Source organism: Rhea pennata, chromosome 4, assembly GCF_028389875.1.
Source record: "Rhea pennata isolate bPtePen1 chromosome 4, bPtePen1.pri, whole genome shotgun sequence".
Lineage (NCBI taxonomy): Eukaryota > Metazoa > Chordata > Aves > Rheiformes > Rheidae > Rhea > Rhea pennata.
Window position 1 is genome coordinate 59,093,461 of NC_084666.1, and position 18,067 is coordinate 59,111,527.

The 18,067-nt window shown below is 40.2% G+C and overlaps 1 protein-coding gene across 2 annotated transcripts in view; it reads left to right on the plus strand.

Moving 5' to 3' along the window:
- The first annotated feature begins 296 nt into the window (after window positions 1–296).
- PRDM5 (PR/SET domain 5) overlaps window positions 297–18,067 on the plus strand; it is a 94,203-nt gene continuing 76,432 nt past the window's right edge. For both annotated transcript variants that reach the window (XM_062574803.1, XM_062574804.1), the window contains exons 1-2: window positions 297–389; window positions 5,774–5,857. In XM_062574803.1, the coding sequence (XP_062430787.1) occupies window positions 297–389; window positions 5,774–5,857 (177 nt within the window). The remainder of the gene's footprint in view (window positions 390–5,773; window positions 5,858–18,067) is intronic.

Consider the following 18,067-nt stretch of genomic DNA (forward strand, 5'->3'; position numbering starts at 1 on the left):
CCACTAACGGTCGCTGCCCCGCGGGGCTCGCGCGCCCCCTGCAGCCGCCCCGGCGCGGCCGCCCGCCCGCCCGCCCTCGCTGGCGCGGCCCGCCCACGCCCCCGCCGGTGGCGGGCGCCTCGCAAGCGGCCTGGCTCCTCCCTTCTTCCTCAGGAGCAGGGAAAGCCCCGCAACCAGCCCCTCTTCCTGCCCCTTCCCCTCCCCCTCCCCCCACCCGCTCGCTCGCTCCCAGTGCAATGGAAGTCCCTAGTAATCTTTCTTCCCGGTAGCAGGCAGCGGCCCCGAGTCAGTGGAAAATGCTGGGCATGTACGTGCCGGACAGGTTTTCCTTGAAGTCGTCAAAAGTGCAGGACGGGATGGGGCTCTATACGGCCCGGAGAGTGAAAAAGGTGGGTGATCGGCCGCCGCGCTGCGCGCCCCGCCGCTGGGCGGGCGGGGTAACGGCCGCCTGTCCCGCCCGGCCCGTCCCGGTTCGGCGCGGCGCAGCGCAGCGCAGCGCGGCCCGACCCGGCGGGGAGCCGCTGCCACGTATCACAGGAGAGCGGGGCGGCTCCTTCGCCCCTCGCCGGCTGCCGCGCTCAGCTTTCACCTCAGCGCCGCTTTGTCGGCGCTGCCTCCGCTTCGTCCGCCCGGCCGGGCTCCCTCTCCTCGGGGGAGGCACTGCCCGCCCCCGCCGCCACCCATCCAGCATCAAACGGAGCCTCCCGGGGCGGCCCCGGGCCCGGCCGCGGCGCGCAGCGCCCCGTTGGGCGGGCGCGGAGGTTGCGTCTCTGGGGCTGCCTTCCCCCCTCCCTTTCCACTTTCTTTCATTTTTAGTTTTATCTGTGTTTATGGCTTCGTTTCGAGGCGGTAGAGCTCCTCTGGGTAGGACTGCCTCCTTGGTTCTCGCCTGGCCGCAGACTGGCATGCGCCTCTGCGGAGTAGTTGCCCCGGCTGTCCCTCACAGGCTCCTGTCACTTGGCTGCTCCTAGAGCATGACAGGGTCAGTGATTGAATTCATCATTTCCGGATAGTAAAATCGGGCCTGTGAAAGAGGTGATGCCACTGAACTGCAATTATCTGTAAATCTCTTATCCCAAACAAGTCATGTCCCTTGACAGTTCCTAATTTAATTGAAAATCCCTTGATTAGCTAAAATTCCAGTTATTTATAATTACTCAGGTAACTTGTTTGAACAGCTTACTCAAACAGCTACAGGCGTATCTAAATTTCTTCTGCATTAGTGTAAACTTCTAGTTGTTTTATCTATTTCGCTTTGCATCTTTGTCCTGCTTTTGGCTCTGACTGGTTTCAGAGGGCTGCGCTGTAGCTGTGATGTCATTTCATCCACAAGGCCAAGATATCTTGGAGCATCTCACCTTTAAGGAGTCTCAGAATTAATGGGAGAGGAGAAAGCCAACCTTATTATCCATTAGCTTAAATTTCCTCCACTGAGGTTCAGAACTTTTATTTGAAAACTTTAGAGTTCCCATATCAGAGACTGTTTTACACAACTAGCATGCATTAATTCCCAGACTCTCCAAAACAGAGCAAAGCTCACTGGAATTGTCACCTGCATACTAATATAAATTCTGAATGTCAATGCAGAATTCAGAGCCTGAGTTTCCCTTCCTTTATATTGTTTTAAATTGCACTTCTGGAGCTGTGCACAAGGAAAAATAGTCTCTTTATTCTTGCCTGAGTTCTTCTGTAGTGCATATAAAGCTTAATGATGCTTTTGAACTATAGTTACGTATGGACAAGGTTTATGCTGTCAGCTTTGGCCGGCATAGCTCTTTGGTCAAGGATGTGAGAGAACAGATCTACCTGTGTAGCTAAGCCAATGTGAGCACCTTGTACAGGATATCGCAGGAATGAGACATTGTTATTATAACCTGTAATGCATTTGGGACATAGAAGGGAAAGGCAGAGCCAGTTGTAATTATGAGGTGTGTCTCTATTAGGAGTATGTAGTGACGATGTCTGTTACAGACTCGGCTTTTGTCTGGAAGTGTATCCTCTGTCCTGGTAGCACAGACAATTTTGTTATACGGCGCCCTGGTCAGCACTGTGTGTCCAACAAACAGATTTTACTCTCAGTAGCATGAGGAACCAGCTCTTGCATTGCTCTAGAGGAACCGTGGTTGGAACAGGTATTCTGAAAACACTTAGAGATCTAACCACTTTGTGTGGCCACAGCTGCTCAAAGAATGATGGGTGTGTAAATAATGCAATTGATGCATTGGATATAAGTAGACTCTGTGTTGCTCTTTCCTGTGGAAATTAAAATCGAATTTGAAGTGTTTTCATCATTTCCTTCTGTGCAGTAGTGAGGCAGCAGTACTAACCTGTCAAATAATCTGTTGGAGCTTGGGTTGGGAGAAGATGTTGAATATGACACTAATTGTGAAATAACATCTGTGTTCCTGAGTAGCAAATACTGCACCATTTTCTCTCTATTGTTAACGCACAACTGCAGTTGTCCTTACTGAAAACATTTCAGATAATCTTATAATCAGGAATTGCAGTAACAACTCTCCAAATGTTAAGTAATTGTGAAGTAGGTCTCTGAAGATTATGGTATTAGTGAAGTTTTGGTAATAATATGTTTTGAACTGCTGTTGTCTGCCATCTGCTTCTGTGCCTTCAGGCATTATGCCATGTTTTCAAGCTTTTGTCTGTAATCATAAAAGGTGGAAACTTTTTTGTTTTGTTACCTTAACAAAAGCTGTGATTCTTGTGTAATTTTTTTTCTCTAACTGCTGGGCTTTGGTTACAGTGCCAGTATCGTAAGACTCTTGGTATAATTATCAGAGAGCGCTAATGCATTCTTCTGTGTTTGCTAGGACTGGAACAAGATTAGTCACTGCTACTTTCTTGAAAGCAACTGTTGAAAGCAGCTTTTTTGACCTTTGAATGATGTGCCTTTTGTATCTTGAATCGTTGTTGTTGTCTCTAGAGTAGGTGGCAATAAAACTCAGTTTTATTGATTTTACAGAAAAGTGAAGTCTTAGTGTGATTTTGATCGATATCTGTTGGTGTATGACAGCATGTCTATTAACTAGGACTAGTAAAAGCGTATATGGATCAGAAGAAGGTCCTCTGAAAGGCTAAATGAATAGATTTATACACTTAACCTCCATAGGCTTTTGTGTTGCAAGACATCAAGTTTAGAAGTATCTAATTTCTGTTTTCTATTCAATTTTGACAAGCTTTAGGAATGCTTGTAAGTCTGAATCACCTACTCTTTATGTTACAACCACTTCTTATTGGAGGTTAATGTCTTGCCATTTGTTTTTGCCATTGTTTTGAACTTCTAGAAGGCCTCAAATGTACTACAGTAGAAATTTATTGGTTTGGAGCAGTCAGCGTAAGAATCACAAATAGTAATTTCTTGTTTTGAGTTGATATGCATTATTAAGCTGTTGTGTTTCACTCAGAGGTGATATGTACTTCAGTGATGGGTAAAATTAATCTTATAGATGCTTTGTAAGGTATCTGGGAATCGTTTGGATTGTAAGCATGAAAGTGTTACCGAGATGAGGGTTGTGGAATCCTTCGAAGTACTTAAGGAAGGTAATTCATCTCTTTGTAGTACTGAAAAAGGCTGCTGTTCTGCTGTTAAAAAAGTGACTATGGGAGACTAGCTTTTTCAGGTTCCTTATTAATAATGTCTTCAATTGATTTCTGTATTAACTTCATAGAACATTTTTCTTTCTACAGAGCTAATCTAGATTATAGTCAAGCAAGCTTCTTTTCATCTTGATAATTGCTATGAGTAGTGAGAGGTTCTGCAGATGTAATTACACCCTCCCTTAGACCTTAGCAGTTACAGTGAGCTGCTTTCCATGTTGTACCAAAGCTGCTTATGATTTGCAAGTGAATGGAAGAAGCCAGTTCACCCTGGCAGGAGGTGTCTTTGCTGTCTCCCCCTTCTCCAGAAGGGGAAGAAGAGCTCTATGGGAATTGGCATACCTACCTTTACTGTGGCTAGATAGGACCATTCATTTCCAGGGGAAAATTCCTGTGCCACCACCTCGGCTGCTCCTCAACCTTAACCTAAGCAAACTGAGCGACAAATGTAGTCTTGTCTCTAGTGTAGTATCTGCCTGGTCCCTACTACACAGCAGTGTTAGAACTAGATTTGCTGGTTCTCAGTATAAGCTGAGATCACAGAGCTGCAAACATTTAATTGCATTGGCCTAGTTTTTCACCTTTATTATCAATGAGATGAAAGGAGAAGGAAATTTCAGTGTGGATATCAAATCTCAGGCTTTGTGGAGCTGTCAGGGGGAAAAAATTGTTTGATTTGATTAGCTAAATGATGAAATTTGGTATGGAGATCAGTGAGAAGTGGGGGACATGAAGCCCCACAGTGCCAGGTTTTATTGTCGGTGTTTGTCTGTTTCTGCATCTCCATTGCTACTCCAGGCTACAGTTGTTGTCTTCTGCTGTTCTTGTCTTTTTGCCTTCTTTTTTGTTGTTCCTTCTAATGGAATATTCCTTGTGCACATTCTAAAAAAATTTGGTCCTGAGTTTTTATCTTCTTGTACAATTCCAGTTTACTTCTCCTTTATTACCTGTTGCATACTTCAGATTTAATTTTAAATACCAGGATTTGTTATTTGCTTGATTGTCTTAAAGAGCAATCAGCCTGGAAGTTTTCCATTCCGCTTCTTCCTCTCCCTTCTCTCTACTAGGAGGCAATTTGTTAACATTAGGGAACTGGGAGACCATATAGCAGGCAGTTCCCGGGATTTGGAGTGTGCCTGGAGGAATGGACATATAGACAAGATTGCTATTTTTATTAGCCAAAATACTATATTTGAAAAGAAACACCAACATTTTTATCATATAGTTATAATCTGTAATGCATTCAAATACATAGAGCTTTTCAATCAGAATACTGCCTAAAGGAAAATAGCATTCTGCATTCCAGTTTGTAGGGTTTGTCACTGCAAGTAAAGACATGGGAGAAAAAAGTTAGGCGTATGTAAGAATAAAGTCCTGGTTAATTAATTCAGTCTTGCTGCTAATGTGATGTCTATGAAGGAAACGCCTTCAGAAAACCAAGCTTTTTGGTTTTCCATATTAATAGATGCTTTCACAGTATGTGTTATGATTAGCAGGTGGTATAACGTTTTAATTTTGTTTATGAAGGCTTAATTAACTCATAGACACGTGCATACTCCCTGCTTTTTTAAATAAATCTCTCAGTATGCTTCAAACCCTTGAAGCTATATTCAGTGTTTTGACTTGCGGCACTTCAAAAAACAGTGTTGCAAATAATATTTCAAGTAAATCTAATGTAAACTTTGTGGTTGCCAAATACTTTACATTTTGTTAGGATGGCTATTGCAAAATGCTTCCTGAAAAACTTACAAGAAATTTGACTTGTAAATTTTAGCCTTATTTAAATTAAAGAAAAATGCTGCTCGCCACAAGGAAAATAAATATGTAGAGGAAAGCTATGATTCTAAGAGATGCCCAAAGCTATGAGAAGAATTGGAAAGTCTTACAAAAAATCATGCTATTATATACTGCTACCTGTAACTGTTTATAGGCCAGACAGTAAACAAATTTGAAAAGCAGTGCCTGAACTTGATGGATGTTGAATCCTCAAGGTTGTGCACCTTTTTGGAAGGTAGGAGTAAGACAACAAAATTGTTTTCTCCACTTGAAGCTAAAATTGGTACCCTTGCTGTAGTTTGGTATACCACCTTTTTTTTTTTTTTAACTAACTCATTTTATTTTATAATCGTTCAATTTATTCTCTTTTCTAATCCTTCCATAGGGTGAAAAATTTGGCCCCTTTGCAGGAGAGAAGCGAATGCCTCAGGAAGTAGATGAGAACACAGACTGCAGGCTCATGTGGGAGGTGAGTAGTCCAAAGTGGCATCAAACCTAGTAAAAAGTGTTCCTAGAATTAAGTCATTACTATAATAAATCTCTTTTTCATAGCTAGAGGAACTGTAGCTAGATTTTGTACTTCTTGGTCATTTCCGAGTATGCTTTTTTGAGGATAAACTAACATTTTTAAAAGCGTAAACAAATAGCAAGTGATAGTTCCTAAGCAATGAAGTGTGAAAATCATTGAGAAAAATTAAAAAATGCACTAACATTGTGAAAAAATAGTGAACATCTGAAAATTGTTAAAATGATTAAAATTTTAATATGGGAAGATGATTACTGATGTTACTGATATACTCGTGGTGAATGACAGATGTCAGATCATAGGTTCCCCCAATTATAAAATAGAACGTTCTCTGCTGTGACATTTGTGTGAGGGTTTAGCAGTTGTATAAGCAAAGTTTTTACATTCTAGTAACATTTATAATGCAGTGAATAGGTGTAAGATCTTTAACAGAATAAAAACCTGGTGCTCTCAGCAAACGAAAGCATAGGGAATTTCAGGACTGTTCAGAAACTCTCGTATATATTGGACAGAAAAAACAGTTCATGTGCTAGACCTTGTAATTGAGACCTTAACCCATGCTAGTTTCTCTGTCATAGCTGTGTTCAACTGTAGCAAAATTCTATCTACGTTTACTAGTTAAAGAGATGATATCCTAACTGAAAAATAATTGCAGTGACAGAACTTTGCAACTTGTTCAAAAAAGCTGTTTTTTAGTGCTTCTGTTCTGTCTTTCCAATCTTTCTTTTCTAGTTCTTTGAACAGAATTCCCTTCAGTGTTTATTCTTTTTTTCAGCCAGTTTCCATGAAAAGGATACTTATTCCTGTTTTTTACTGAGAGCAGGATACTCATTTCCCACTCCTTCAACTTTCTGAGGTTAGAGGTGAAAAGATGACTGTAACTTGTATGTTATGTGGCTTGCATTCTACTTCTTTCTTAAAGCACTATCTGTACATTTATTACAAGATAAATTTATTCCCTCCTCCCTTTTTTTAAATGTCCATGAGGTGTGCGCAAAATATCCACTCCCACAGAGGAGGTACAGACTTGTCCTTTCTCTCTCTTCTTTGGTTACATACTCAGAGAAACTTGTTTCACTGTCTTTGTTCTCAGCTGTAAAAAAAATGATACAACGTGCTTTTATTATGAATGTTTGCAGAATACATGTTAATTTGTCTTGGTTTACTTGCCTTTTCATGAGGCTTCTGCAGGTTATTTTAAATCAATAAAATATTTGAACTAGAACAGGGACTTTAGGATGGATGATGGGTGAATTATAGCAGTGAGAGTCTTTTAGTTTATGTTACTTGGATAGCCATATGATTTTCCAAATGCCTCATTTGTGATGATTAAATGGAATTTGTCTGTTTTTTATAAGGCAGAAAATAAAAGTCGAATGCATGTATTTACTGATGACACTAATATGACCCCATCAACAGCAAACCAGAAAATTAGTTTTTTATGAGCTGTTCTAAGACCTTTTCATAATATCTTATTGTAATGCAGTTTTGCGAGCCTTGAAAAGATTCCTGCATACCAAATTTTATGACTTCCTGTGTGTTTGAACCCAACTTGCTCATGTTTACTGAAGTTGATCTGAACACAATCTTTATAATGTAATTTAAATCATGCTGAGAGTAGCCTTAGGTTGAAAATCGAGACCAGGAGTGCAGGAGGTAAAAAGAAGTGGAACAGTCCAAGTGGATGGTTATTCCAGAGACTCTGGGAGGCAGTCATAGCAACTAGCCAAGTTTGTGCATACTCAGCTGTACCAAATATATTAAAAAATAAGTATTTTATTGACTACTGGATGAAGGTACAGTAAAGCCTGACCTCACAATCTGATGGCAGTCAAAAATGTGCATTTTCAGAGAGGACACCTTTAGAAAAAGTAGAGCTTTTACATTTTCATGGGTCAAGTAAAAATGAACGTTGATGGAACAATATTTTCTTGGCATGTGATGCTTATGGTCTCAACTTCAATTTTTTGCAACACTCTTCTGTAAAGAAACTTACCACATGCATTTCTAGTTGTACAGAGTAGCTAGTGGTCTTTTGTGATCAAGCTATTCCTTTTTCTCTGAGACCAGCACTGTGAGCTGGCATCTTTAAGAGGTTACACTGAGGCAGAATTGTATGCATTAGGATTTTTTGGTCTTTTGGAAAACATGCAAGTTAGAAGCAGTTTTAGGAAGTTTATTTGTGTCCAGTGATTTTGTTAAATAAAGTCCTGAGTTAGAGTTTGTGATTAAACTGAATATAGCAGAATGCCGTTAGTCTGCTTATAATTTACATAGTTTTGAAGGAATCAAAGATTTATACTTGCTTATTCTGGAGACTCTGGAGGATTGAAACAAAAGCATCCTTGATCTTGCTGTTGTCTTTGTAAAGAGTTGCATGCTGAAATTTTTTATTTGCAAGTGATGTGAATGAAAAAATCTTTGATTATAATATAGTCAGGAATAATAATTTAGAAAGCCAGCAAAATGTCCAGCTGGCTTTGAGTCTCTCTCTCTCGCTCGCTCTCTTTCTCTCTCTCTCTCTCTCTCTCTCTCTCTCTTTTTTTTTTTTTAAGTCACCGTTATCTCTTGGACTGAATTGAAAGTTTAATGGTTAAGTATGCAGCTAGTTCTGGTGATGATTTGAGAGCTTGTTCTTGATTTTTAGTGTCCTGTAAATACCTCAACTAAGTACTGACTTGTCAGTCTATATTAGTATTTTACTTGGGCTAGCAATTTTAAACTTATATGTATCTGCAGGGAGAGCAAGTGTTTGAGGCAAGAACAAAATATTCTTAGGCATTAAATTTCACAGAAGTTTTTACTTTTGGAGGCTGCAAAGATTTGTTGTTTTCTTTGAGCTGCGAAGGTAAGATATGTGTTGAATTTTTCTTTATTGTCCCAAACCAAGAAAGTAGCATTCATTTCAGTACTATTGGATTGCAGCAAACATATACTTCTAGTGATGACTTTGGCAAATGATAAAATGAAGAGGTCTGGAAAGACTTGGTGTTTTTTCAAATACCTTGTCATACCATGAAGAAATGTTGGTCAGGATGAGATGGCACATGCTATGCTGTGTGACACTGAATGTTGCGTATTTCAGGTGTGTTTTTTGCCACTGTTTTCACTATGCTATCTGCCAAGGTTATGTTTTCTTAATTGCTTTAAATTAAATACAAAAAGGACAGAAACATGCCAGAAATCAGTCTTTTTATGGGAGCTAATGCTCATTTTTGTTTATATTAGAGAATGAAATGAAGTTCTTTTCTACTACTTAATGCTCAATGTTTTTGCAGTGACAATTTTTTTCAGTTATATAAACCTCCCCCCAAACCAGCAAAGTTGGTGGAAAACCTACTGTTGGCTTCAGCCAGCTTTAGATCAGAGTCCTTATGTGTAAGATTGGGGTATGAGAAGTCAAGCATTTTAAACTAATGGAGTTTTTGTGTTGTTGAGGTTTTTGGAGAGGACCTTGCTAGTAAAATATGTGGTTCTGGTATGGTAGCGCTTTTACATACAAGACGTTGAGCCTGAAGTATGCCCTGTATTTTGTGATAAAGTAAATGTTAATTTATTTGTTCTCAGAGATATGGGTATCTTTCACAGTGAATGTGGAAGTTGATCCTTCTTGTGAAAGCTCGACAACATATTCACGCAAGTTTTAAGAATGAGCTTTCTGAATGGTTCTGTCTTTAAAGGGTCAAATAACATCACGCACTAGTTAGAGCTTCATTAATACAAATAACTTGCTTTATAATTGAGCTGAAGAAAAGTGGAACTTGTCCTCTCTGTCTCATTTTTGAAGTGTTATTTTAATATCTTCTGCAGCAACATTAGAATGTTCTCCAGTGAACTCTGAGGAAGGTCCATGAAACTCAGGATGCGGAAGTATTGCATCTCGTTGTTTTATAGTATTAAAAGTAAAAATGATATTTTCAGCTAATAAAAAAATTGTAATGCAGAGGACAGTACTTTTCTTTACATGGTTGTTTGAATGAACATTATTATTTAGATTTATAAATGTTTAGAAAATGATTTCCAGAAAGCAAGCAGTGTGTATACTGCCTTCAGCAAAAATAACCATCTGCTTATTTTCCGGTGAAGCTTTTCTTTTTTCTTCTTCTCTTGCCAGGTGTGCAGGGCAGAGTGTCTGCAATTGCACTCATGAGCATTTTTAAGTAGCGTACCAAAGTACATGACAGCTTTGGAGGTATTTTGAAAATCTGGGGATAATTTTATTGCAGGATAAAAGGCTAGTAAATGAAGTAATTCATGCTATTGATGGGTATTGCATTATGCATTATTTAGACCTCTGTAGAATTTCATCTGGTAGCTTATACAGTGGCTAGGGGCTCTTCTCCCCCCCCTTATTACTTTTACAGTGATATGGCATTTGTATGGCATAATTCAGTGATGTCTTGGTTGATCTTGAGGCAAAACTTCCTTTGCTGAGGGGAGGAGAAGAGTGTGGGTCAAGTATTTTATTTTGCTGTAAAGACATTTGGGTAAATTAGGTCAATAACACCACAGAATATTTAGGGTTGGTAGGGACCATCTGGTCCAATCCCCTGTTCAAGCAGGATCAGCTGCAGTCAGTTGCCCAGGACCATGTCCAGTTGGTTTTTGATTATCTCCAAGGATGGAAATTCCACAGCCTCTCTAGGCAACCTGTTACAGTGTTCAACCACCCTCACAGTGAAGCAGTGCTTTCTGAGGTCCAGATGAAATTTCTTGCATTTCAGTGTGAGTCGATAGTGTCACAGTATCACATAATGGTTGAGGTTGGAAAGGACCTCTGGAGATCATCTAGTCAACCCGCACTGCAGAGTCACCTATAGCACACTGCATAGGATCGCATCCAGGGGGCTTTTCAGTATCTCCAGAGAAGGAGACTCCACAACCTCTCTAGGCAGTCTGTTCCAGTGCTCTGTCACCCTCACAGTGAAGAAGTTTTTCATCATATTCAGATGGAACTTCCTCTGTTTCAGTCTGTGCTGGTTGCCTCCTGTCCTGTTGCTCGGCAGCAGTGAGAAGAGTCAAGCCAAATCTTGTTGACACCCTCCCTTAAGATATTTGTAGCCATTGATAAGATCCCCTCTAGTGCTCTGTCATCCTCAGTGATATTTGTATAACCTAGTTATAGCCATTGGTAAGATCCCCTCTCAGTCTTCTCTTGTCCAGGCTAAACAGGCCAGCTCTTGCAGCCTTTCCTTACAAGAAGAATCAGCTCCAGCCCTCTAATCATCTTGGTAGCCCTATGCTGGACTCTCTCCAGTAGCTCCATGTCTCTCTCGTCCTGGGGAGCCCAGAACTGGACGGAGTCGTACAGGTGTGGCCTCACCAGGGCTGAGTAGAGGGGCAGGATCACCCTCGACCTGCTGGCAACAGTCTTCGTAATGCAGCCCAGGATACCATTGGCTTTCTTGGCCACAAGGCCACATTGCTGGCTCATGGTGAACTTGTCCTCCTAGGACTCCCAGGTCCTTCTCTGCAGAGCTGCTTTCCAGCAGGTCAGCCCCCCGTCTGTACTGGTGCATGGGGTTATTCCTCCCTGGGTGCGGGGCTCTGCACTTGCCTTTGTTGAACTTCATGAGGTTCCTCTCTGCCCGGCCCTCCAGCCTGTCCGGATCTCTCTGGTGTATCGGCCCCTCCTCCCAGCTTGGTACCAGCAGCAAACTTGCTGAGGAGGCACTCTGTCCCTTCCTCCAGGTCACTGATGAATAAGCTGAACCAGAGTGGACCCAGTACTGACCCCTAGGGGACCCTGCCTAGCTACAGGCCTCCAACTAGACTCTGCGTCGCTGATGACAACCCTCTGAGCTCTGCCTTTCAGCCGGTTCTCAATCCACCTCACTGTCCGCTCGTCTAACCCGCGCTTCCCGAGCTTGCCTGTGAGGATGTTTATGGGAGACAGTGTCGAAAGCCTTGCTGAGGTCAAGGTAGACAACACCCACTGCTCTCCCCTCACCTATGCAGCCAGTCCTACTATCAGAGAAGGCTATGAGCTTGGTTAAGCATCGTTTTCCCCTTGGTGGAGCCATGCTGACTACTGATCACCTCCTTTTCCTCCACACGCTTAGAGGTGGCATCCGGAATGAGCGGTTCCATCACCGTTCCAGGCATGGAGGTGAGGCTGACTGGCCTGTAGTTTCCTGGGTCCTCCTCCTTGCCCTTCTTGAAGGCTGGAGTGACAGTGACTTTGTTCCAGTCCCCAGGCACTCCTTGTTGGCTCCTGCACCGTGTGTGTCAAAAAGTTACCATCAGCGCTCTGCAGGAGCCTCCTGGGCTGTTTGTGCCTGGCTGTGTTGTCTTTCCAGCAGATATCGGGGGTAGCTGAAGTCCCCCCTGAGAACCGGGGCCTGTGATGGCGAGGCTTCTTCCAGCTGTCTGTAGAAGGCCTCATCGACTTCCTCTTCCCGATCAGGTGGCCCGCAGTAAACATCTGCAGCAGTGTCACCCATGTTAGCCTGCCCTTTAGTCCTTACTTATGTAGTGCTTGACTATAAGCCCACATCCACCCCCAGGTAGAGCTCGATACGTTCCAGTTGCTGACTCGCATAAAGAGCAACTTCACCCCATTGCCTTTCTGGCCTGTCTTTCCTAAAAAGCATGTAACCATCCATGACAGCATTCCAGTCATGTGAGCTATCCCACCACCAGATCTTCTCCTGTTACTAGCACCAGTGGGAAGAGCCTCGCTCCATCCTCCTTACACACTTCTATAAGATACTTGTAAACATTGATAAGATCCTCCCTGAGGCTCCTCTTCTCTGGGCTGAGCAGTCCCAGAATACCTTTGTGTTAAGTCTCAATAAGATAACACTCAGGCACATTCAGTTTGAGGTGTTCTGGTGCATGCTCTGGGTATCTGTATTCATTTTAGCTATTGAATTGTAGTCGTTGACCAAATACTGAAGGCTTTGTAGTAAAATGGAAAATGTTTTGCTATGGTTTCTCTGGTATGGTTTTGAGCCTTGTTCTAGGTTTATGCCAAAGGCTTCCTTTACTTAAATCTGAAGTGAATTGCTACTTAGTTATTTGATCTGGGAAAGCAAAGGTGATGTTTCATTTCTGTTTGCTTCAGTCCCTGGTTGCAGATGCTCTGGCTCACCTTCTTTGGTTACCGAAGCTACAGGAGTATCCACGATGATCCAAAGGGCCTTGGGACTAGACTAGTATAGTGTGTACTTTCTGCTGAATGGCAACAGATATCCTCAAACTTTGAGGATTTGCTCTTTTATTTAGAGAAATAGGGATGAGGTCCTGTCTCTAGGTTTAAAGAAACTTACAATTCTGTGCTATGATGTGATCTAGTTTTGGCTAGACTTTTCAGCTCTGTTTACATCTCTTTCACTGATTTCTCTTATTAACCATAGACCATCATATAATCTTTCTAGGTCTTGTTTTATGTGGATAATTGAATCCTTAATTATCTAGCAGAGGGTCTCATGAGACTTAAGAGCATTTCTAGTTTTGCCCTCTTAGAAAACCAATTTGAAATAGTTCTGTGCTTGAGCTCAAGCTTTACTGAAATAATTATAAAATTTGTTTTTAGATTAATCACTGTAGCCTTCTTGTGTTTTTTAAAAAAAAGGCATTTCATGCCTGTTGAATGATTTTGCTGAGTTTAGGCAATAACTGTATAGAAAATGGGAAAATAATATTCTGGCTTTGAATTCGTTATATATACAGGTGGGGCATTCAAATTTCACAGTTTTTAAATAGAAGTATGCTCGCTAGTGTTATAAAATTGATCCTACTTCACAAAGTTATCAGGGAATCTCAATCCTGTAAAAATCTTCTGTCTTTTAAGTATTTTAAAGCTATTTTTAAAATATTATAACAATTCAGATGGATGTTTGGGGAAAATGAAATAACTAACCTGCAGATGCTTTAAGAAAAGCTTTCTTAAAGGTTTTCTACTTTAGTCAGTGATATACAAAAGTGTTTTTCATTTTCTACAATTTCCTGCCAGCCATAGTTATGGTAGGCAGGTTGTCCTGAAGATTCCTAGTGGAGCAGTTGAGCAATTGCAAAGGAATCCCTGGGAAAGGTCTGGTAGTTTTCGTGCAGAATGACTTTTGCATGGTTGTGCGGCCTTGTGTGGGGTAAATGATAAAGTTATGTACCTGTATTCTTGTAAAAGAAGAATCTCTGAAATGAGAAAACCAGGAAACCTTAGCTGATTTAAGATGTAGAATTTGGCTTGTGGTGCTTCCGAAACTTACCTGCTGCATCCTAGCTCTGTGGGATCGAGAGGTAAATTGCAGTATCTTTAAATTTCTTGAAAAGGACAAACACAGCTTGATGTATTAATCTTGTATTCTTCCTTGCTTTATAGCTGCTGCAGCTGCCTTACTTGGGAGGCGATACTGAGTGATACTACGCAGTACATTTCTCATGTTTTCCAGTGTCAGTGATGATGAATGCAAGAGGGAAAGCTTGTTGCTGTGGCTAGCAGACTTATCATGCCTGTGGTACAACATCTGTCTGAGTGACAGAATCTTTGATCCTGTCTCCTTGGATATCTGAACAGATTTACAAGCAAAGCCAGACTTAAGGATTTTAGCTTATTTTTGTTGATATAACAAAAGAATCAGTTTAATCACACACCACAAGGCAAGGAGATGATTGAGAATTCTAGTGGACTATTATTGGAGAGAGCATTGTTTGGGACATACTCCAAATTTCATTTCAGTGTAGTAATAATTTGATATGGATGATATTTAGATACACTTACTTTAAATGGAAAATGTACAGCCCAGCCTTATTTAACCACCATTATTACCTTGTACTGGCTTTCAGTTTGAGACATATATTTGCAAAGCAGATGGTCTTTTTGTTTATTTAAAAAAAGATTTATTGATAGCGTTTGAGATTCGTCATTACCATGATGTTCAAAGATCAACTGTGCATTTAAGGAACTCGCAGAACTATTCAGCCAACCGGTGAGAAAATAGGTGGGTAAATGTTGCCAATCTGGTGTAGGTTAAGTACAGTGTTTTTGACTATTTTTTGTGACATTTTGCTTCACACCTGTATATTTAATGTAGCATTATTTCTTTACGAGGTGAAAAAAGCAATAGAAAATACGACATGTGTCTTCAAGGGATTTATCCTATTCTGTTTTCAATAGTTTCCTTATGTGTTAAGTCTTCACTATGTTGATACCTCTTCATGAGTAGGCAGATACTGAGAAAGCACAACTGAGATGATGTGTAGCATTGAGATGAATGTATATTTTTCTGATATAGCTTCAGGGTTTCTTTTTGCAACCTGAGTCAAGAACGGATGAAAACCTTTGCAGGACCTGCGTGGAGGGTCTGTCTAACCTGTGCTTTGGGTGGCTGTTGCTGAATCACAAAGCCATTAGCTTAACTTCAGTTGCTCAAAGATGTTAATCTGCACTGTTAACCGTTATCACCAGAAATGGTATACTGCTCAGCAGGTTACATATTTAAACTAGATGATTATTACAATGTAATCAATGAATCTGTAAAACCTGATGGGCCTTTTCAGGGGATAAATATACCATTAGCATGCATTTCTGTGTGAATTTGGAGCTTTCTTTTATGGTTTGATTGCATGCATTTTGCTTATATTCCTAGTGGAACTAACAGTTCCAATAATGAATTGGCATTATTTCCAAATGGAATAGTGTAAGATAATATTACTTCCAGGGTCAAAACTTATATTTAAATATATAGGTTTGACACTGTTCACTGTGGTAGATCAGGGTGTTTGAAAGGAAATTTTTACAGTTTGAAATATTGGCAGCTTTTCGTGATGTGCTCCTCTTAAGATAGAATATCTTCCTTGCAGTACATTTAGAAGAATTTTATTTGCAGAACCATGGTAAAGTTTTTCTTTTAATTTGAGAACAACGTGCTGTCATCAGCTGTTATTGTAATGGAATACTGTTTTTCTTTCTAGCAATATCGTAAAAGTTCAGATAATTTAAGTGGTCATACAGAAAACATATGATAGTGCATCTATTAGAAACAAACACAGCAAGAATGTGAGTAATTTAAATGCAAAGACATGATGACAATCTAATTTTGATCTGGTATAGGGGAAATCCCTAGTTCTTAGAAAATACCTACAGGGGACACTTCTTGTTGACACATAAAGAAAATATGATCTGTATATAAATAAATCGTAGGGTATCATAGTACTGCAGTGTGACCTCGTTTAATAGCTTTGTATCCTCTCTCAGAGGAGATTTAACAGATATACTATTACAAAAAGCCATTTTTATGTGATAAAAGTGGCAGCTATATTTTGTCATCAGTATTTCTTTGTGTTTTGAGAGGGAAGAAAGATTTGGTTAGAAAACTACGTTTCTATTTCTAGTATTTGCATTTTGTCAATGTAATCTGAAATTTGGGCACAGTTCTAAAAATGCTACGGATCTGTAGTGATATCCAGAAGTTCCTCATGTTGGGGTAATAGCTGTTGTTTGTGGAATTACTTCTTCCAAATAATGGCTACCAGAGAAATATTGGACAATTTGCTTCATCTGGTGGTACAACTATCAGTCAATATTCTTTGGAAAGGTAGGTACCATTGGTGTTCTGGAGTGTAAGGTGTGGAATGCCTCACTTAATAGGTTGGTGATGCTTGCATCTGTTTTCAGTTCTACAGGGCAGTTTTTTTAAAGTGGTTTCTTCACTTAGTGGACAAAACCCTAACATGTTTATTTCCCATGCTAAATAATTTACAGCTCTTCACCTATATGATATGCTAATTTCCTGTTACTGAAATCATCTAATATTCTGATAAAATTTCAGTCAAATACAGTTTAGGAATGAGTGGTATTCATTGAGGCTACATATTTAAACTTCTTTTGAAGACCTATATATGAAATATGTCTAAATGAGCACTAAAATAGGAGATACAGTATAGGTAAATGCAGTTATATTGGTCCTGGCTCTAAAGAATCTCAAGAGGTGCTAAAGGACCAGAAAACAATAGGAGACTTGAAATACAAATGAGGAATGTAGTTTTCAAAGAGTGGTTTATAAGTTTCTGGGAAGGATAAGATTGTCACTGGAGCAGTAAGAGGTAACAGTAATGAAAGCGTATTTACTGGATTTGGAATTTGGATGAAGAAGAAAAGATCTATTTGGTGATAAAGAAGAAAAAACAGATTTTACTGACAGAGTAATGGGATAGAAGTAGAGGCAGAGAGCTGATAATTCATGTTGGCCTTGGAAGCTGGTTGAGAAGTTGGTGTGATAACAGAAGAGGGAAGATGCAAACAAAGATAATGGAAAAGATTAGTTCAGATTTTGACACATGCTGTTTGTAATGGTTGTTGGTTAAAGCTGAGATGCTTCTGGAGATGGTGATACTATATAGAAATAGCTGGATTTGGGAATTGACAGTAGAGGGGAATAGAGCTCTTTGAGAGAATATAATGAACAAAGGACATACTAATCTGGAAGAACACAAAGTCTGAAAAAGAAAGTGAAGGATGAAGAATTATCTAGATAAAGATCACTGAGATGCAAACATGGAAATGGGTGTTTGCAGGCATATAGAAACTCAGGAGGAAGAGCCTGAACTCGTTAGTCCTGGAAACAAATGGTGGTTGAAATAGCATAAGATTGGAGAAAGTCCTGTCCCTTATTTTTAGCAAAAAGTTATTGCTGGTATTGTCTGAAGTGTCACTAGATGAGAAACATAGCACAGTAAGTGGATGAGCAACTTAGAGAATGCATATAGGTTACAGAATAAAATATAGTCCACTCTTGGACATTATTTTAGAAAAGGAAGATGGGACATCATAGTGAGTTGTGAAGAAGGAAAAAGGAATTGGAAGCATGTGACCTTCAAACCTAGGTATATAGGAAGTCATGAGAGGCAGACTGAACGATAATAGATAGGAGGACATGAGGAGAAAGAACTAGGTAGACTGTAGGAGTAAAATGCTGGCATCCAAACATGTGAAAGAGGAGAACTCAGGAAAACTGGAAAAGGGATGATAGGGTTGGAAGGGGAAATGACCTCAGATTTTATCAGTTTCTGGCAAGATCATAAGGAGAGGAGAATTTGGAGGAAAAGAGGGAGGAAAGAACATGAGCACAAGTAACCATATAGATGGATTGTGGAGATCCAGGAGTCAGTCATAAAGTAGAGATAATTATTTAGTAAGGAAAAGACTAAAAA